Here is a 22,049-nt window from a genome sequence, read left to right on the forward strand (position 1 = left end):
GGTTAGGCACACATGGATTATACCTGCACACCTGCAGTTCTGGTCGACACACTAAAGGAATGATGTTTGCACCCGAGAGGAGCTTCACCAGGATGCTGCTGGAACTGGAGCAACTTGATAGGCTAAGTTGATTCTCCCTGTTAAATCCTTGGTACAGTAAATAAAAATATGAGGTGGATAGATAGGGTAGATAGTAAAAATCTTCTTCCTACGGTGAGTGTTTTCAAGACAAGAGAATATTAGCATTAAGTTAATAAGTATGCAGAAAGTTTAGAGGGGATCTGAGGGGGGAATTTGTTAATGCAGAGGGTGGTTGACATCTGGAATGTGTGGCCTGAAGTGATGGTGAAGGCAGAACCACTCTTGACATTCAAGAAGCATCTAGACAAGTACTTGGATCACTGTGGCATAGAAGATTATGGACCTAACATGTGGAAATGGGATTTCTGTAGATAGATGCGATGAGTGGCATGGATGTAGTAAGCTGAAGGGTCTATTTCTGTTCTGTATATTTCTGTGGCTCTGACATAGGGCAATGAGCGAAGATTGTATTTGCAATTGGAAGCCTGTGAGCAATGGTGTACTTTTGGTACTGGGACCAGTACACGCATTAATGATTTGATGTGAATGTAGGAGATACTGAGGTTTAGGTTTATCATTGTCACATATACCAAGGTGCAGTGAAAATCTTTTGTTTATCATGCTATCCATGCAAATCAGATAATACATCCATAAATACAATCAAGCCTAATCAAATACAAAAGGTAGAACAAAGGGGAAGATACAGTGCAGAATATAGTTCTCGGCATTGTAATGCACCAGTTCCACAGACAAAGTATTTTGTCCACAATGAGGTAAAGGTGAATCAGACAGTACTCTAGCTTATGGAAGAACTGTTCCTGGCCACACACTCATCTCCCTGCTACCTTCAGGTAGAAGGTACAGGAGCCTGAAGACTGCAACAACCAGGTTCAGGAATAGTTACTTCCCCTCAGCCATCAGGCTATTAAACCTGGCTCGGACAAAACTCTGATTATTACCAACCACTTTCTGTTATTTGCACTATCAGTTTATTTATTCATGTGTGTATATATTTATATCATGGTATGTGGACACATTTATCTGTTTTGTAGTAAATGCCTACTATTTTTCTGTGTGCTTAAGCAAAGCAAGAATTTCATTGTCCTATACAGGGACACATGACAATAAACTAACTTGAACTTGAACTTGAACTTGAAGTCTGGTAACAGAGATGAAAGAGCTATTCCTCTGGTGGTGCATATCTTCAAGGACCTTCTGCCCAACAGGAGCAGGGAGAAGAAGGAATGATTGGCGTGGGACGAGTCTTTGATTATGTTGGCTGCTTTTCCCAGGCAGTGTGATGTAGATGGAGTCCATGATGCAAAGTGTGTAGTTTGTGTGATGGACTGGGTAATCCCCAAACTCTCTGTCATTCTTTGTGGTCTTGGGCAAGCTGTTCCCAAACTAAGCTGTTTAACAAAAAATTGCAGATGCTGGAAAAATCGAAGGTAGACAAAAATGCTGGAGAAACTCAACGGGTGAGGCAGCATCTCTGGAGCGAAGGAATAGTTGAAGTTTCGGGTCGAGACCCTACTTCAGTCTGAAGAAGGGTCTCGACCCGAAATGTCACCTATTCCTTTGCTCCATAGATGCTGCCTCACCTGCTGAGTTTCTCCAGCATTTACGTCTATCCAAACCAAGTGGTGCTGCATCTTAGCAATATGCTTTCTATGGTGCACATGTAGAAGCTTGTAAGACTCACTGGAGACATGCTGAATTTCCTCAGTCTCCTCAAGCAGTGGAAAAGTTGGTGTGCCTTCTTAGCTGTTGCTTTAAAGTGGTTGGTCCACAACTAGTCATTGGTAATATTAGCACCAAGCTCTCAGCCACTTTGGCACCATTGTTGCCGACTAGGGCATACACTCCACCATGCATCCTGAAGTTGACAACTAGCTCCTTCATCTTGCTGACATTGAGAGAAAGGTTGTTGTCCTGACAACATGTTAATAAGTTCTCTATTTCCTTCATACTCCATTTCTTCATAAGACAAAATCATCCGTTTTCTATAGCTACAGGTATCATATCGCTCTGCACAGACTTGATATAATCCATTAATTTCACTGAATAATCATCCTAACTACGTGTAATTAAAATAATGGAATATATACTGCTTCCAGTCATTAATGAATATTATGTAGCAATTTTTTTTATTATTATGAATAGCTTGAAAAGTCTTTAAAATGTATGGGAGAATTTGCATAAATTTAGATTTTTGTAAGTCAGATCATTTACAAGCAGGGGAGTGTGTGTGTTTGAAGACTGTTGCCGAAATGCATTTAAAAGGTAGCTTAGAAATGTATTCCCACTTTGTGGTGATAAATGCACTGCCATCCTGTCCGAGTATTGTGCTCTGCCTCCACTGACAGATTGGTTCCATTGACTTCAGTGGAACCAATTACTGAGCCAGACAGTAATGTCCTGATGTGACTATATGTTGCCTTTACAACTACAGATTGAGATAAATGTATTGATAGCAATGTTACAAAATTTTGAGATTTTAAAAATCAAGCCTGCAATTTACCCCATCAGATAAAGCATAAAAATAAGTTTAATTTGACACCTAATTTGCTTTCATATCTTCAGTATTAAAAATGTTATGGCCATTTTCATACTCGGAAATTAGCATCTTGTTCTCTATTGCTTTTCCATTGACTTAACACAAAAGCTGTGATCGAGGACAGTCAAAAGCCCATAACTTTTTTAAAAATTAAGAAAACTGAATGAAATTTTTAGTTATTATAGATTGAAGCATTCTGAAACAAATATAAAATATCTTACTTGGATGACCTGAAATTAAAGCATATAATTAGTTAATTGCCTAATTGTAGTTAATTACAAAATTGACCGTTGTGACGGAAATAGTAATAAACACCCAGACTGCCTTGAAAATTCAAAAATGTGATATTCTCAAGATCAGAACTTTAATATTATTGTATTATATGCTGTAAGTCAGTAACAGATAGGTAAATAAATTACAATTTCTTGCAATAGACCAAATCTTTATGGAGAAGATCAGTTGCTAGCTGGTACATTGGCATATCATAATCAGTAGCATAATCATACTCCTCAGATTGTAACCAATAAGCAACTCTGTTTTTCCTCAACTTTTCAATTTTGGCATTGTAAACTACAAGTTTTTGCTCTTCAAACCATGCATGACATGCCTTTCTGCCCACTACTTTCCCATTAAGAATGTCCTGTAGATTCCATTTCTTAAGAAAAGGATAGATTCCATTTCTTAAGAAAAGTATTCAAATAACAAACTAATCCCATTCACACAAGAATTCACAATATAACATCATTTTTAAATCTCACTGTCACGAATTTATATGCCAGATTAATCTAGAAACATCCACTCATTATAATCAAAATTATTATTTTTTTGCACAATACATGGGACTAAAACTGATATTTAGTATGAAAATATTGACTATGGATAGACAATAAATCAAAATATAGATGATTTACTTATGATATGATTGTCCAAAAAAAAGAGCATTTAAATCATCTTGCGAGTGGGTTTTTCTGGAATGCGATTGATTGGAACGTTGCATTTGCGGTGAATTTGAACTCCATATCGGCAGGAAAAACACTGCCGGTTCGTATGGGGCCCAAATCACATTTTCGCAACGTAAAATTAGATTAAAATTAGATCGATTTTTCTTCAGCTAGCTAGCAGCCCGAGGAAATCTACCTCTGACAGGCAGTAGAAAACTGGATTTTAATCAGTCTACCCAACACCATTTCCTGCCTAATGTGGATTTCCTTCAGTTCCTCCGTCACCCCAGATCCTCTGGCCACTACTATATCAGGAAGATTGTTTGTGTCCTCCTTAGTGAAGATGCATTCAAAGCACCTGTTCAACTCATCTGCCATTTCCTTGTTCCACATAATAAATTCACCTTTTTCGGTCTTCAAGGGCCCAACTTTGGTCTTAACTAATTCTTTCCTCTTCACATACCTAAAGAAGCTTATACTATCCTTCTTTATATTCTTGGCTAGCTTACCTTCGTACCTCATCTTTTCTCCCCGTATTGTCTTTTTAGTTATCTTCTGTTGCTCTTTAAACATTACCCAATCCTCTTGCTTCCCGCTCATCTTTGCTACGTTGTACTTCTTATCTTTTATTTTTATACTGTCCCTGACGTCCCTTGTCAGCCACGGTCGCCCCTTACTCCTCTTGGAATCTTTCTTCCTCCTAGGAATGAACTGATCCTGCACCTTCTGTATTATTCCTAGAAATACCTGCCATTGTTGTTCCACTGTCATCCCTGCTAGGGTATCTTTCCAGTCAACTTTGGCCAGCTCCTCCTTCATGGCCCCATTGTCCCCTTTATTCAACTGTAACAGTGACATCTCTGATATACCCTTCTCCCTCTACAATTGTAGATTAAACCTGACCATATTATGGTCACTGCTTCCTAATGGCTCATTAACCTCGAGGTCCTTTATCAAATCCAGTTCATTACATAACACTAAATCCAGAATTGCCTTCTCCCTGGTAGGCTCCAATACAAGCTGTTCTAAGAATCCATTACGAAGGCACTCTACAAAGTCCCTTTCTTGGGGTCCAGTACCAACCTGATTTTCCCAGTCTACCTGCATGTTGAAATCTCCCATAACAACCCCAGCATTACTTTTGCTACATGCCAATTTTAACTCCTGATTCAACTTGCACCCTATGTCCAGGCTACTGTTTGGGGGCCTGTAGATCAGTCCCATTAGGGTATTTTTACCCTTACAATTCCTTAGTCCTATCTATACTGACTCCACATCTCCTGTTTCAATGTGACCCCTTGAAAGGGGCTGAATTTCATTCCTCACCAACAAAGCTACCCCACGCCCTCTGCCCACCTGTCTGTCTTTTCGATAGGAGGTATACCCTTGGATATTCAGTTCCCAGCCCTGGCCCTCTTGCAGCCACGTCTCTGTAATTCCCACAACATCATACTTGCCAATTTCTAACTTAACCTCAAGCTCGACCACTTTATTTATTATACTTCGCGCATTCATATATAACACTTTGACCTCCATATTCATGTATACTCCATATTCGGCTTACAATTGGCCCTGACCTTATTCTTTTATCCCTTCTCGAACTTTCCTTCCCATTAATTCAAGAATCTTTTCTAATTTTTCCTGTACTCACTTCCCCTTCCACTCCATCTTTATACTCCCAATTTGTCAATCCCCCCCCCCCCCCTCCCATTATTTAGTTTAAACCCACACGTGTAGCCCTAGCAAACCTGCCTGCCAGAATGTCGGTCCCACTCCAGTTAAGGTGTAACCCGTCCCTTTTGTACAGGTCATCTCTACCCCAGAAGAGATCCCAGTGGTCTATAAATCTAAATCCTTGTTGCCTGCACCAGCCCCTCAGTCACACATTCAGATGCCCTATCTCCCTGTTCCTGTCCTCACTAGCACGAGGTACTGGAAGCAATGCAGAGATAACCACCCTAGAAGTCCTGCTTTTAAGTCTTCTTCCTAACTCTCTGAACTCACGTTGGTGAACCTCCTTCCTCTTCTTCCCATTAGCCACAAGGAAGGGATTCAAGGAAGTTGCAAAATAATTGCAAAAATCATTTGGCCCTGATTTCACATTTGATAGTTGGATATATCAGTAACCCATGAAGGTCCTATGGAGGCAAATATGGCTTGCACCAATACATATCTTTCTCACTCAGTTAACATTAAAAAATAGATTCAAAAGTAGATTATGAATCGGAAAGCTGGCATCATTAACAGCTACAATACATACGCAGAAAACAATTTCGAAATAATAGGGTTGTGTTTAATTATTATAAAGTTCTGAATGCTCTTGCAAAAAAGGAATTTGAGGGTGTGGTGCAAACATTTTATAGACATTTACAATAGCTGAACTCTACCTTTGTTGTGACAGGAAACATAATGTTCATAGATCTATTGAATTGCATCCAATGAAATAAAACTGTTTAACCATGAGTCAGTTTGTAGGCTTAGGCAAAAGCTTTGTCCATCAATGATTGATTGGAAATGAAGATTAAAAACCAGCATGTGCTGAAAGTCAGAATTAAAATCAACAACATTTGGAAACATTCAGCAGACATTATCCGTGGAAAGAGAAGCAAGTGTAAGGTCAGAGATCTGTTGCCACAACTGGGAAAGTGAAAAAACAAGTTATAGAGAAACAGTGTGGAAACAGGCCCTTCGGCCCACTGAGTCCATGCCAACCACGGTCACCTACACACTAGGGACAATTTGCAGAAGCCAATTAACCTACAAACTTGTACGTCTTTGGAGCGTGGGAGGAAACCGCAGTACCCGGAGAAAACCCACACGGTCACAGAGAGAAAAAACTCCATACAGACAGCATCCGTAGTCAGGATCAAACCCAGGTCTTTGGTGCTGTAAGGCAGCAGTTCTACTGCTGCACCACTGGGCCATCTAATTTTGTTATAGTGAAGGCAGGGGTGTGAGTTGGGGATGAATGAATTTCGTGTGGTGATAAATTGCTGACAAAACCATTTGTTTGTGAGATTATCGAGGGCAGTTGAAGAAAGAAACAAGAACAAAAGTCTTGTAAAAGCTGTGAAATACATGTAAAGATATACAAAATACCCATTAGATGCGGCATTATAAATGGAGATTGAGAACTGAATTAATATTAAAATATATGAATCAGAACTAGCCAGTGTTGCTACAAACAGGGAAGCAAGTTATCTGAAATTGTTCAATTTCATATTCAAAATAATAATGGGCAGCACAGTGGCACAGCTGATAGAGAATGCTGCCTCACAATGCCAGAGTCCTGGGTTTGATCCCAACCTCTAGAGCTGTCTATGTGGAAGTTTGCATCACTCTGTGTCTGTATGGGTTTCCTCCAGGTGTTCCAATTTCCTCCCACATTCCAAAGTGTGCAGGTTTGTAGATTAATTGGCCTCTGTAAATTCATACGCAATGACCACGAGCAGGTTTTTATTCATGGCCTCCTAGTACATGAGATGCTGGCGGTGAGGATTTTACAATATTCAGTTAACAGATGGTTCTCATGCAGTCTTATTTACCTTGCTTTGGATTAATATTTACAAACAATTAATTTGTCCAAAGCTTTAAGCCTAAGAGTAATATATTTTATAAACATACACTCCCCCTCCTCAATTATACCAATAAAATTCACAACCTGCAGTGTATGAGCATTTTACAGCCCTATTGCAGCACATGCCTTATCATGTGGCGTAGAACTCAGATCTAACTTGATTTTTTTTCTTATGCAGTTATGAGGTACATTAACTTTGACACTTATTTCAAGGCTAAGCATAATATTAATTGATTTCTGTACATGTTTGTATTCTGCATAATTTAAACCGTCAGTTGAACATCGTTCTACCGTTCACATTGGAATAATGTTCTACTCACCCATCTAACAATTAAAACAGCAGACAATGGCTCATATTTTGCAAGGATTGGGCATCACTCAGAATGCTCTTAAAGTTAAATGTGTTTTCACATGCTTAGGTTTTAATATTTTGTCCTCAAAGTTGTTGGAAGTGAAAAATGATAATGAGACAACCAGAATGACAGGGCATTTTGATGATTTTTCTGACTAATACAATAAATAAGATATCTCTAATAAATTTGTAAAGTAAGCAAATTAAGAGGAGAGTACACCAGTATGGGTGAATCGGGTAGTGAATGAAAAATAATGTGAAGAAAAGAAAGATTAGACTAAGAGTGAGAAGAGAAAGAAAAATAAGGAAACAGTATGAAATAAATTAAATATATGTTTCAAAACCTCGAACACCAATTTATAAATTGAAGAATGGTGACCACATTTTTTATTATTCACTTTCTGGGCAAAGTACTTCAATTGGCTGACCATAAAAAAAAACCTTTCTATTAAAATAAGATTTTTATTACTAGTCTTTTTGGTGAATGTGATTGAAAATTAATGTAGTAATGAAGTAATTCCATTAAAGTCATAGCAAAGTTAAAGGTGAGATCATGTTTCTGAAGCCAGTTGTAGAATAGCAAATCGATAATAAAGTGTGATTCATTTCAATGTATGGTACATGTCTTTCTCACCTAAAACGTTGACAGTTTTGTACATGAATAATGGTGTCAGACTGGTGCAGATGCTGGAAACGAGCAAAAACCTGATATATGTCCTAGGGCTTTAGGGCTCCCAAACTGCTCACCTCACACTTGTGACGATTAAACTCTACCTGACATTTTTCAGTACAGTTCACTAACACCTGCAAGTTTTACACCATCCTCTTGCAAAATACATAGGGACTGGCATGATGTAAGATGTCAGCTTACCACTAGTCTCTCGTGAGAAAGTTGGGTTCAGGATGAAATATTGGTCTTGCTGGCCATGCCCACATCCTTTAGAGTGCAAAACTCTAATAAAATATTGACAGAGTGGGTTTCATTTGTTTGTAGGATTTATCATTTATGTGTCTTTGGATGCAAAAGTATAAACATGTCACACTTCATTGATTATCTTAATGCTGCTTTAGTCCTAATCAACATCTGTCACACAAACATATGCCTCTGCATTTCATTCTCACAGTACCTTTATTTGTTCCTTGTCTATTTGAGGTATGGAGTACTATAGAAGAAAACGATCATCACATGTATATTTCCATTATGCCACATAACCTTAATCTTTGAGACACTCTGTTTGAAAAGCAATTGGGTGTGCCAAGCAAATGGCACCATAGTAACTAACTAAGCTACAGAAAATATTTGTTTTTGTTGAATCAGACATAAGAAATAATGGACTATATATGTGATCTCAAAGCAATAAAAAATCTGAAATATGCTTAAAACATCTGACAACAAAGTAAAAATTGAAGGGATATCTTACAGTATTCTCACCTAACAGAAGGCCAAATATTCCTCCAGAGTTTCTAATCACACAAGATGAATTTAGATTTTCAAGGAATCTGAAGGAGAAAATAAGTAGGGTCATATCTAACTCTCCACTCTCCTCACCTCCACTCTCCTCACCTCCACATTGGATGCATCAGATGGATCAAGTGTGGAGTACCCTGTTGAAGTCTTTCACTCATATTGAAGCTGTACACCACATTGGGCCCGAGAGAAAGGGCTGGCTGTCCGCACACACCTTTCAGTCTGACTTCTGGCTGCCCATCACGGTTGCAGTCTCAGATCTGCCTACAATTGAAATGAATCCCCAGATACACTCAGTTCCTCATGACATGAAATTTTCCATTGTGTATGCCAGCGACAGTGCAACACAGCACCCACTAGTATCATAGCCAGTTCTATAATCAACCTCTAAATTAAATTGTGACCCAACACACATGTCTGAATTAAGTTAGATATAGCAACTCTTACCAACAGCATTTCGATGTATGTCAAACACATCGATCTGCTATAAGATTGAGTTTTAAAACCTCTTAGTGTATGGGGTGTACTTATTTCTACTGCAAGATTCATATGGAATTTGATACCATTATATTCCATGCAAGGGATTTCTGAGCATTGCTTGTTCTTTATTCCAGGTTTGTCTTTAACGTTGAAGAGTTTTGAATGGCAGGGAGAATACTTCTGAACTATCATCTGCGCTCTACTGATTCAACAACCTCAATCACAAGACCTCCTGAATATGAGTCCCTGCAAACAGCTTCTGGTAATGCTAGTGGCTCTGGTGGTAAAAATGACAGTTGTCATTTTGATGAGGAGTTCAAATTCATCTTATTGCCAGTGTCCTATGGAACAGTGTGTGTGCTGGGCCTAATTCTTAATACAACAGCACTTTGGATGTTTGTGTGTAAGATGAGGCCATGGACTGCCAGTATAATCTACATGTTTAACCTGGCCATTTCAGATCTTCTATATGTGTTATCTCTGCCACTCCTTACATATTACTATGCCAATCGTAACGATTGGCCATTTGGGGTAGTCCTTTGTAAATTAACCCGCTTCCTCTTTTATGCCAACCTGTACTCCAGCATCCTTTTTCTTACCTGCATCAGTGTCCACAGGTACCTGGGTGTGTGCTACCCCATTCAATCACTCAAGTGGACGAAAGTGAAACGTGCCTGGATTGTGAGTATGCTGGTCTGGATTTCTGTCATCATCTGCCTCATCCCCAATTTACTGTTTGTCACAACAAGCAAGCGAGGTGATGACATACTCTGTCACGACACAACCCGCAGGGAGGATTTTCCACGGTACGTTTTGTACAGTTCTGCCATTATGGTGATTCTTTTTGTTATTCCCTTCTTCACCATTACCATCTGTTACAGCTTAATGACCAGAAAGTTGAGCAAAGCACATGGATCCAACTACAGCACAGCCTCATCCATTGTCAAGAACAAGGCCATTAAACTTATCATCATCGTGTTGCTGGTCTTTTTTCTGTGTTTTGTACCTTTTCACATCACAAGAACAATGTATTACACCTTCCGGGTACTCAAGAAGAACTGCCATGCACTTAATATTGTGAATTTCACATATAAAATCACAAGACCACTGGCCAGCATCAACAGCTGCATTGACCCTATTTTGTACTTCCTGGCTGGAGACAATTATCGAGGAAAATTTGCGCTTGCTACATGGAGACGAAAAGCTCGCGTTCAACGATCAGTTTCAAACAAAATGCGTGAGCGCAAAATACACAAGCAATCAGTGGTCAGAAATATCTCTGTCTATTCTGTCACCTTGGACCAGGAATCTGTTTGAGTTAAGGGCCTGTCCCACTTGGACGACCTAATCCACGAGTTTAGAAGACCCTAGATGACTTGAAAAAAATGTCATGTTGACTCGCTGAAGTAAAAGACCACCTACCACCTCCTACAACTATGTCTACGACCTCCTACGACTATGTCTATGTCTAGACCTCTTACGACTATGTGTACGATCTCCTATAACTATGTCTATGACCTCCTACGACCCCCCTCGACCTCAGTCTTCCACACCTAAGACCAACTACGACTAGCTTCGAGTGGAAATGATTACATGATAAAATGATGTCATGTTTGCATTTTTTTTCTCAGGCCAGTTACCGACCTACGACTACCTACGACTACCTACAAATATCTACGACTACCATCACAACCTACTACGACCTACCTATGAGTAAAAAGTATCATTTTTTTCCATGCCAACCATTTTTTTACATGTGGACATATTGTATCAGGCTGGAAAAAACGCCGCGACTTACTTGAGGTCACGAGCACGTGGAGACCACTCACGAGCACGAGGAAGAGTTACGAATGACCTCCTACGACCTCGTGGCGACCATGCTGCGAGTATGAGTCAAGGGCAAACTCGGCAGAGTTCGCCAATTAGGTCGTGAAAGTGAGACAGGGGCTTTAGAGTGTCAAGTTTCACTTCTTTTTTAGTTCAGTGATCCATTCAGATAGAATCATATTATTGGTTCAGAGTCTCTGCCAAAGCATAGTGATAGATTTTGGGCAGAACTGATATCCACATTGAAACAATGACTGCCCAAACCCACCAAGGTAGCCGGTTCGAATCCCGCTTGGAGTGCATACTGTCGTTGTGTCCTTGGGCAAGACACTTCCCCACCTTTGCCTGTGTGTGAATGTGTGTGAGTGATTGGTGGTGGTCGGAGGGGCCGTAGGCGCAGATTAGCAGCCACGCTTCCGTCAGTCTGCCCCAGGGCAGCTGTGGCTACAGAAGTAGCTCACCACCACCGAGTGTGACTGAGGAATGTATGAATAATGCGATGTAAAGCGCCTTGAGTATTCTAGAAAGGTGCTATATAAATCCCATCCATTATTATTATTATTATTATTATTATTATTATTATTATTATTAATATTATTATTATTATTACCTTGCTAACTTAGGTGGCCAGTGACTGTCGTAACCAGACAGTACACTGTGCAGCTGAGAAAAGGAAATCAGTGGCATTGGGAGTCCTTTGTGAGACTTGTATCCTACATTTGAACAAATTCCTTGCATTTCTGGGCTGCTTTGCCCAATTGACATGGAATCCAAAATATGAAAGGGATGAAAGAAAATGCAAATGAATTTGAATGAAAGCACATATCTTCAGTCATTACCCTTTTTTAGGGGAAACAATTATTTTTTCGATTTCACCCTTTGAGAATATTTTTTCTGGTAATGGTGTAATATTAAATGCAGTGTTTCAAGGTTACAGCAATGCCGAAAATATTTTAATCAAGTATTGTGTTAAGCTTTACACCATATTTTGGTACATATTTCAAACTATATTTGGATTCATATCTTGTGATATTTATTTAGATTGTTAGGTTAGACTTTTGTACTTTAGAACACCTGATCCAGTTATTTATTTATCTGCTTATAGCATGGTATTTTATTTTGCAATTGACTTGTCTGCTTTAGGAATATGAAATAATCATTCGTAAGTGGAGTAAAATCAATAAAAATACTTTGTGTCTGCCATTTTACCATAGCGACAATCAAATCTGGTGGCCTGTTTAAGAAATCTGATGCACAGCAATTGGATGCTACTATATGGAGCTATTTCCATTCTCTGAAATTCTACTGCTGGAATAAGACCATTGACTCTAGATGTCTAATCAGGCCAAATTCTTGCTAGGTCAAAGACAGTATAAAACTGAAGCTGAGCTGGATCTTTGTCATTCAATCATTATGGCCTATATTTGCACTGAGCACAATATTGAAATTAGATCCTTATCTTAGCTGATATAAAATTAATGGGGGAAAAATTATCGGTGAAGTGTTTAACCATATAACCATATAACAATTACAGCACGGAAACAGGCAATCTCGGCCCTACAAGTCCGTGCCGAACAACTTTTTTCCCTTAGTCCCACCTGCCTGCACTCATACCATAACCCTCCATTCCCTTCTCATCCATATGCCTATCCAATTTATTTTTAAACGATACCAACGAACCTGCCGCCACCACTTCCACTGGAAGCTCATTCCACACCGCTACCACTCTCTGAGTAAAGAAGTTCCCCCTCATGTTACCCCTAAACTTCTGTCCCTTAATTCTGAAGTCATGTCCTCTTGTTTGAATCTTCCCTATTCTCAAAGGGAAAAGCTTGATCACATCAACTCTGTCTATCCCTCCCATCATTTTAAAGACCTCTATCAAGTCCCCCCTTAACCTTCTGCGCTCCAGAGAATAAAGACCTAACTTATTCAACCTATCTCTGTAACTTAGTTGTTGAAACCCAGGCAACATTCTAGTAAATCTCCTCTGTACTCTCTCTATTTTGTTGACATCCTTCCTATAATTGGGCGACCAAAATTGTACACCATACTCCAGATTTGGTCTCACCAATGCCTTGTACAATTTTAACATTACATCCCAGCTCCTATACTCAATGCTCTGATTTATAAAGGCTAGCATACCAAAAGCTTTCTTTACCACCCTATCTATATGAGATTCCACCTTCAAGGAACTATGCACGGTTATTCCCAGATCCCTCTGTTCAACTGTATTCTTCAATTCCCTACCATTTATCATGTACGTCCTATTTTGATTTGTCCTGCCAAGGTGTAACACCTCACATTTATCAGCATTAAACTCCATCTGCCATCTTTCAGCCCATTTTTCCAAATGGCCTAAATCACTCTGTAGACTTTGGAAATCCTCTTCATTATCCACAACACCCCCTATCTTGGTATCATCTGCATACTTACTAATCCAATTTACCACCCCTTCATCCAGATCATTGATGTACATGACAAACAACAAAGGACCCAACACAGATCCCTAAGGCACCCCACTAGTCACCTGCCTCCAACCCGACAAACAGCCATCCACCATTACCCTCTGGCTTCTCCCATTCAGCCACTGCTGAATCCATCTTGCTATTCCTGCATTTATACCCAACAGTTTAACCTTCTTAACCAACCTTCCATGAGGAACCTTGTCAAAGTCCATATAGACAACATCCACTGCTTTACCCTCGACAATTTCCCTAGTAACCTCTTCAAAAAATTCAAGAAGATTAGTCAAACATGACCTTCCAGGCACAAATCCATGTTGACTGTTCCTAATCAGACCCTGTTTATCCAGATGCTTATATATATTATCTCTGAGTATCTTTTCCATTAATTTGTCCACCACTGAAGTCAAACTAACAGGTCTATAATTGCTAGGTTTACTCTTAGAACCCTTTTTAAACAATGGAACAACATGCGCAGTACGCCAATCCTCGGGGACTATTCCCGTTTCTAATGACATTTGAAATATTTCTGTCATAGCCCCGGCTATTTCTACACTAACTTCCCTCAATGTCCTAGGGAATATCCTGTCAGGACCTGGAGACTTATCCACTTTTATATTTTTCAAAAGTGTCAGTACTTCTTTTACTTTGAAACTCATAGTATCCATAACTACTCTACTCGTTTCCCTTACCTCACATAATTCAATATCCTTCTCCTTGGTGAATACCGAAGAAAAGAAATTGTTCAATATATCCCCCATCTCTTTTGGCTCTGCAGATAGCTGCCCACTCTGTTTCTCCAATGAACCAATTTTATCCCTCGTTATCCTTTTGCTATTAATATAGCTGTAGAAACCCTTTGGATTTACTTTCACCTTACTTGCCAAAGCAACCTCATATCTTCTTTTAGCTTTTCTAATTTCTTTCTTAAGATTCTTTTTACATTCCTTATACTCCACAAGCACCTCATTTACTTCATGCTGCCTATAATTATTGTAGATCTCCCTCTTTTTCCGAACAAGATGTCCAATTTCCCTTGAAAACCAGGGCTCTTTCCAATTTTTACTGTTTCCTTTCAACCGAACAGGAACATAAAGATTCTGTACTCTTAAAATTTCCCCTTTAAATGTCCACCATTTCTCTTCTACATCTTTCCCATAAAACAAAATGTCCCAGTCCACTCCTTTTAAATCATCTCGCATCTCATCAAAGTTAGCCTTTCTCCAATCAAAAATCTCAACCCTAGGTCCAGTTCTGACCTTCTCCATAATTATATTGAAACTAATGGTATTGTGATCACTGGACCCGAAGTGCTCCCCAACGCATACCTCCGCCACCTTGTTGATTGTTTGAGGTTAACACGACCTTCCAGAAACATAGAAACATAGAAACATAGAAAATAGTTGCAGGAGTAGGCCATTCGGCCCTTCGAGCCTGCACCGCTATTCAATATGATCATGGCTGATCATCCAACTCAGTATCCCATACCTGCCTTCTCTCCATACCCCCTGATCCCTTTAGCCACAACGGCCACATCTAACTCCCTCTTAAATATAGCAAGTAGTAATATAGAAACTAATATAGAAAGTAGTAATATAGAAACAAGAATAGTAATATAGAAACTGTACTTCTCAAAATTAGATATTCTCAGAATGAATCCTTTATCACTAGATTGTTTATCAAGAGCTATGTAACAATGTTATTCAGAGTGGCTACAAGTGGCTTCACTTTATAATTTTGAAAGAAAATGGATAATGTTTCCAGACATTCAGCTCATGCTGTGAATGATCATTAATGTGGGTCTTAAAGATAATTGCTATTAGGAATTTCGGTTGAGCAAAAGCATTGATACAATATTGATCTTGTGTAGTAGAGTAGAGGCTCTTATATGGTTGGAGAATGAGATTAATCTTTTAAAAAATCTGAATTATTTCTAATGTTATTGAAGTAAGTTTGTTAATGTATTCCAATGGATTTTTTGTATATTTGTGAAATGGTAAATATAAAATTATAAAAGCTGAAGAAAATCAGATGATTAAAGCAAACTTCCACGATGAGTCATTTTGGAGATGAGCAACTGAAGACAAAGTAAAAGTTGATGTTCAAAATGAAAAAAAATTCTTCAAAGGACAGTTGATCACCAAACGATGATCTGAAAATAGACCAAACCAAGTCAATGTAGCGAAGGAGATGGTAAGTCTAACAGATGTTGCAGGAGTACAATATGCAACCATTGTGATAAAGTTACTAAGATGGGTGAGTCACTCTGCCAGCTGACCAAAAAGGATGTAGCTTGCTGTAGATTGCATGCTGAAGAGCAAGTGATCGAATGAATGAAGGAGGCAATCACAACGGAGACTATGTTAAGATATTTTTATGACAAGAGGGAGCTGACACTGCAGGCAGATGTTTCAGAAATGCATCTTACAGCAATGATCTTGCAATAAGATAAGTTGATAAGAAGCTCTGACAGATGCAATGATGCATTATGTGAGAATTGAGAAAAAGCTACTTGCTGAGATCCTTGGGCTATGGAGGTTTCACCAGTACATCACTTGTCACTTGAAGTCCTTTCCATTGAACATCAGGAATTCGGGCAGGACAATTAGTAAATATGTAGATGACATATAAAATTGAGGTGTCGTAGAAGATGAGGAAGATTATTTTAGGATGATATTGATTAGGGCAAGGATATTGATTATGAAAATTGGCTGATGTGGAAAGTAATGGACTTTGAAAGGTCAAATAAGAGGAGGATTCATCTATTCTTGGAGGATAGGAGCCTAGGGAGTGTGGTAAGGATACGGTCATTGGGTACAAGTCCATAGATGCCTAAAAGTGGCAGCACAGCGGGATAGAGTGGTGAAGAAGACACCCATGAATGCTTGCCTTTGTCACGTGGCATAAAGCATTAAAATAGATATATTATGTTACAACATTATAAAATACTGGTCACGCCACACCTGGAGTACACATTTGTGATTGCCACTGTATAGAAAGGATGTGATTGCTTGGGAGAAAGTGCAGAGGAGATTTATCAGGATGTTGTCTGGATTAGAACATTTCCGTTATAAAGGGAAAATGGATCGGCAGGGGTTAGTTTCCTTGGAGCAGAGGAGGGTGGGAAAGATGTGGAGGGTAATAACTTTTTTCTCATGGTGAGTGTTTAAAATATAGAGGGGATTGGTATAAAGTGAAAGGCAGGGGGATTTAGAGGGGATTTTTATTTTACACTGAGTAACATGAATCTGGCAGTGAAGGTATCAAGATAAAAGTATATAAGAACAATTCACAGAAGGTAAATAGTAAGAGCAGCATTAGAAATCAATGGTAGACGAAAAAGCTGGAGAAACTCAGCGGGTGAGGCAGCATCTATGGAGTGAATGAATAGGCGATGTTTCGGGTTGAAGTCAGAAGGATCTTGACCCGAAACTTTGCCTATTCCTTTGCTCCATAGATGCTGTCTCACCCGCTGAATTTCTCCAGCTTTTTTGTCTATCTACAATTTTTCCAGCATCTGCAGTTCAATCTTAAACATTATAAATCAATGGTAGCTTGGAGCAAAAATTTAAAATGTTGGGGGAACTCAGCAAGTAAGGCAGCAATTATTAAGGCAAAGGTTTAGTCCATGTTTCAAGTGGAGACTGCCTTAGGACTGAGAGTGCAGAGGGAGGATAGCCAGTATATAAGCGAAAAGGAGGCACAGTGGGCAAAGGCAGGCACGAACAATATCAATGCAGCCCTGTTTGTGGATCTCGGGGAAGAGGTAGAAGCAGGCAGTGTAGGGTTGCAGCACTATCAGGTTGGAGGCTATGGAGGGAAGATCTGATGTACTGAGATCTGAAACAGTTCGGAGGTTAATTGTGTGTTGTAATGTTTGTTAGTGGGGTCAAAGTCCAGGGGTGGGTTTGGGAAGATATCTGAGAGTTGCCATTTGGTCTTTTCACAGCAGTGGATAGTCTGCCAGACCACAATGGAGCCATCCTTGTCTGTGGCTTTGATGACGAGGCCAGGGTGGATGTGAAATGATCAGTGAACTGTGCATGTAGAGGGGGTGAGGTTGGAGTGGGTGAGTGGAGTCAATTTTACATTGGCAATTGAAAACAAAAAAATCAAGATAATGTAAAAAGCCAAAAGAGGGTGTCCAAGTGGATGGGGAGCGCTGGATACATGAGAAAAGACTGTGGTAGCTTGATGTTTCAAAATGCCACAGGAATGTAATTACCAACATTGAACACAATCATCTACAGCTGCCACTTTTCCAGCACCAACTCCATCACTGTCTGTGGAAGTGTTTTATTATACCAACTATTTGACAGCTCTTTAAAATGCAGCAAACTTAATCAAATCCAAGATTTTGCCATTGATTCATTACCTCTGCCTCGAGTGTTTTCTCTAGTAACGATGAGTTAGCATCATGAAACTCCCTCCAGTGGTGACAAACAGGCTGCTACCAACAGTGTTGAGGAGGACATTACAGCAACTTCTTTCCCCAAGGATCATGAAGTGAGCTTTCTTCCATAAAATCACACAAAGAAGAGTCTCTAAGTTCACATTAGATTTACCTTTTAGTCTACCATACTTGCCTGAGGCCTTTCCTTGTGATCCTGCATGATATGACACCATGAAATCCTTAGAATACGGAGGCAGTATTCGATTAAAAAAAAATCTCATGTGTTGAACAATCTTGTCGAAGGTCGGCAGCGAAAAACACCATTTATGTGCCTTGTCCCTGGAAAGCTGCAGTCACATATGAACATACACATTGGGAGCAGTAGGTCACATGGCCCCAGGCACTTACTAAGATCATGCCTGATTTGATAGTAACCTCAGCTTTACATTCCCTTCTCACCCAAATAACCTTACTCCCTTGCTTATCAACCTTATTTGCACTGTCTAAAAAACATTCAGCTATTGCAAAATTGCAAAACTTGAAAAGGTGAGTTCTAAAGACTCGTGAACCATAGTGAGAAAAACATTTATCTTGTCTCTTTTTTAAATGGCCCCTTATTTTTTTCAACAATGACTCCTAGTTTTTCTGGACTTTCACACAAGAGGGAATGTCATTCCCTCATCCACCAGTTTAAGAACTCTTAATACGTTTTCTGTTTAAATCTCCTTTTAACTACCTGTAAATCCTACCATAAAATATTCATTTTCTATTTCCCAAACAAATCACTTTCATATTTCAGGGGACTGTACTTCTGATTGCTCAGTAAACAAGATGATACATTACTGCTATAAATTCTATCAGGGCCAGTGGCACACTTTACCAGTGGATAGAAGTCTTGCTTGCAAGGGTTATGACAGCATCTCCTACCCCAACATATATGGTGGCCATATTTTTAGTGGAACAATGGAAAATATAATTTAATGCAGGTTGATGTAAAGTATTGCAAATATGGAAATATAATAATTAAATACTTCATATAGAGAAGGTCAAGGTGGCAGATGAAATAGGGATTAAGGACTAAGCAGATTTGATATTTTTACAAGTTGAACCAATGTAGAGCAGCATTGAACCATTCCAATATAATATAATACATCCAGAAAATTAAAATACAAATATGAGAGATGTGCCTGCAAACTCTGTGGTCTAAACTCTAATCAATTTACATGCCATGCAATAGATGCAGTTTTACTTGATATTTGTTCATCAATCATCAGCAGTACTGGGATTTGTTATTCATTACTGGTTGCACTTCAGCATGTGGAGAGTGCATCACATTCTTGACTTGAGCCTTATCACAAGGATGGCTTTGGAGCTTCAGTACACGAGCAACTCTAGTAGCTCTGGCAGTGAAACAAGATAGGTTAATCTTGTTGTGTGTCTGTTCAATGGTGACCCAAAGAGGTGAAATTGATCATGATGGTATTGTCATTGAATGTATAATTCCCCTATTTGTTGGAGACAAGTTTGCTTTTGGTTACTGAAACATACGTAATCCTTGAGGTCTATGCAAACATTGAAGCCGATCTCTGATATCAAACAGCCTAGCAATGAAGAACTTCTGGAGAAATTTGGTTAGAAAGGAAATGTATGAGAGGTGACTTTATATGATAGCCAAAGGCATGTAAAAGGTAAGCAATGAACAGAATTATTTGAATACAAAATATTGAGAGATATGTGATTTAAATATTGTTGCTCGAGCTGAAGTTAATAAAACATAAGTGTAGATTGTGGTCATGAGGTTCTTCACATGGTCGGTCATGGAAGGAATCAATTCCAAAGAAACTAATGGAGATGATATTTGTGGAATCTGTCAAAAATAACCATTTATTAATATAGGTCCGTAGATTTATGTGGGTAGAGGGAGTAAAATGTTCTGAGTAGCTATTTTGATCTAGAATTATCCTACGATCACATCATATTTGAGATGCTTGTAAACCCTGCCTCTCTTCATGACTGCTTAGTTTGGAATATCATAACAAGAAATTGTATTTACCCTACATGCTTAACAAAAGAAAATCCCATAGAGGAGTAATTGAACGTTAGATGATGAGGAAAAGCAGGAGTATTTGGAAGGTTGATCAGATGCTTGGTCAAAAAGACGCATTTTAAGGAAGATCTTAAAGAAGAAGAGATGTGGAGAGGCAGAGAGGCTAATGGAGGTAATTCCAAATGTGGATCCAAGACTACTGAAAGTACAGTCACTAGTGGTGGGGCTGTGGGGTAGGAGATGAAGCAAAATCAGTATTAGGGAAAGAAGGAGTTTGCTATAGGAAGTGACAGGGAGACGTCCATGCGGCACTTAAGTTAAATTCACCTCCCACGGTTACTACTGAATGTACCATGAGGTCAATGAGAAAGAAGACAAAATAAACTGCAGATGTTGAAATGTGGAACAAAAAACAGAACACAAGAAGAACTCAGCAGGTTAAGCAGCATCTGTGCAGGCAAAAAGGTGTATTGGTGTTTCGGCTCAAGGCCCTGTATGGGTTTAATGCAGAGTATTAACCCAAAGTGTTTACTCATCCCTTTTGCCTCCACAGTTGATGCTTGGCCCACCAGGTTCCTCAAGCAATTTATTTTTGGTTCCATGGGAAATAATTTTGTAAGCTGAGTAAAACGCAGAGCTGTTATTATGTAGTGCATTTAGTGCTACCAACGGGAATGGATTTTGAGTCAATTGTTCTTTTATCCAGACTGGTGCATAATGAATCCATTTGTTTTGGCCTGTGATATTGCAGAATTTGCTCTGTGTTACTGGTGGTAATTCACAGACTGCTAACCTCGAGGAGCATTAACAAATGAATCATGCATCATTCAACATTCAGCTTGAATAAAGAGGTTCAGTATTAAACAGTCAGCACCTAATCTTTGACATTAATTAAATGATTTAGATGCCGGTGTCAGTGTCAAAGGCACATAAAGGAACACGAGAAACATTAAGAAACAGACATGCTCCCTCCAGTTACAGTATTTCACCAGCAAAGTACAACAGGAAAGGAGATCACAACCGTTGCTGTATTCCTAATGGAATGATCACACTACTCAGTAAAAACACTCTCTTGGGTTACACGGCGTACCGTTCATAAATATATTAACTGGACTTGCTGTGTGTGTTGAAATTGCAGCCTTTTCTGTCCTTGTGCAGTGGCAAGGTAATAATACACTTTTGAATAGTGGGATTAATAAAAAAAAGTCTGCAACTAAACTTCTTAAGAAAGCTCCAATGCAAATTGTACCAAGCATACCAAGATTTCAGTGCTGGTATATTAGTAGCACGATTAAAATTATAGAAATAACTAATTTTCTTGTTAAACAAATTCCTGAAAACAATTAAGAAACAGAACTAGGCAAAATAGTTTATGTGCTATTGATACATTAAAAGGTGTCAAGTTGGGAAATTGCCAAGTCTCCTAAATATGATGTGAAAATGAATATCATGAATGTTAATCCTGGAGGATGGAGGACAGATGTAGGCAATGGTTGAAAAAGTTGGTGAATGGATAGATCCACCCAAAAAATATTATCATCCAGAGGGAGAGCAATTAAAGTATTCCTAATAAATGGCAAGAACAAGATAGCCACATAGGATAGCAACACAGCAACACAGAAAATACATTAACAATGAACAAAGTCATAGAAATTGTTCTATCAGAATTAACTATAAGAATCAAGCTTGTATGAAATCTGTATACAGGAAAAAGGGGACAGCGTTGAACAATATTTTCCGAATTACTTTCCATGCCAAGTTTTTTAGGAGATTTAGTCCTTCCCAACTCCTCTCTTGGTTCATGCTGAGATGTTGTTCTCTGGTTTGACAGCATACTGTTGTCCTGCCAAAATTGGACAAG

General features: G+C 39.0%; 1 protein-coding gene across 1 annotated transcript in view; it reads left to right on the forward strand.

Moving 5' to 3' along the window:
• Positions 1 to 10,978, forward strand: part of p2ry4 (pyrimidinergic receptor P2Y4) — a 17,936-nt gene extending 6,958 nt beyond the window's left edge. Inside the window, exon 2 of the mRNA XM_033030973.1 lies at positions 9,591 to 10,978. Coding sequence (XP_032886864.1) covers positions 9,619 to 10,773 — 1,155 coding nt within the window. The 5' untranslated portion in view covers positions 9,591 to 9,618 and the 3' untranslated portion in view covers positions 10,774 to 10,978. The remainder of the gene's footprint in view (positions 1 to 9,590) is intronic.
• Positions 10,979 to 22,049: the final 11,071 nt, after the last annotated feature.

The sequence above is a fragment of the Amblyraja radiata genome, chromosome 12 (genome assembly GCF_010909765.2).
Source record: "Amblyraja radiata isolate CabotCenter1 chromosome 12, sAmbRad1.1.pri, whole genome shotgun sequence".
In the NCBI taxonomy this organism is placed as follows: Eukaryota; Metazoa; Chordata; class Chondrichthyes; order Rajiformes; family Rajidae; genus Amblyraja; species Amblyraja radiata.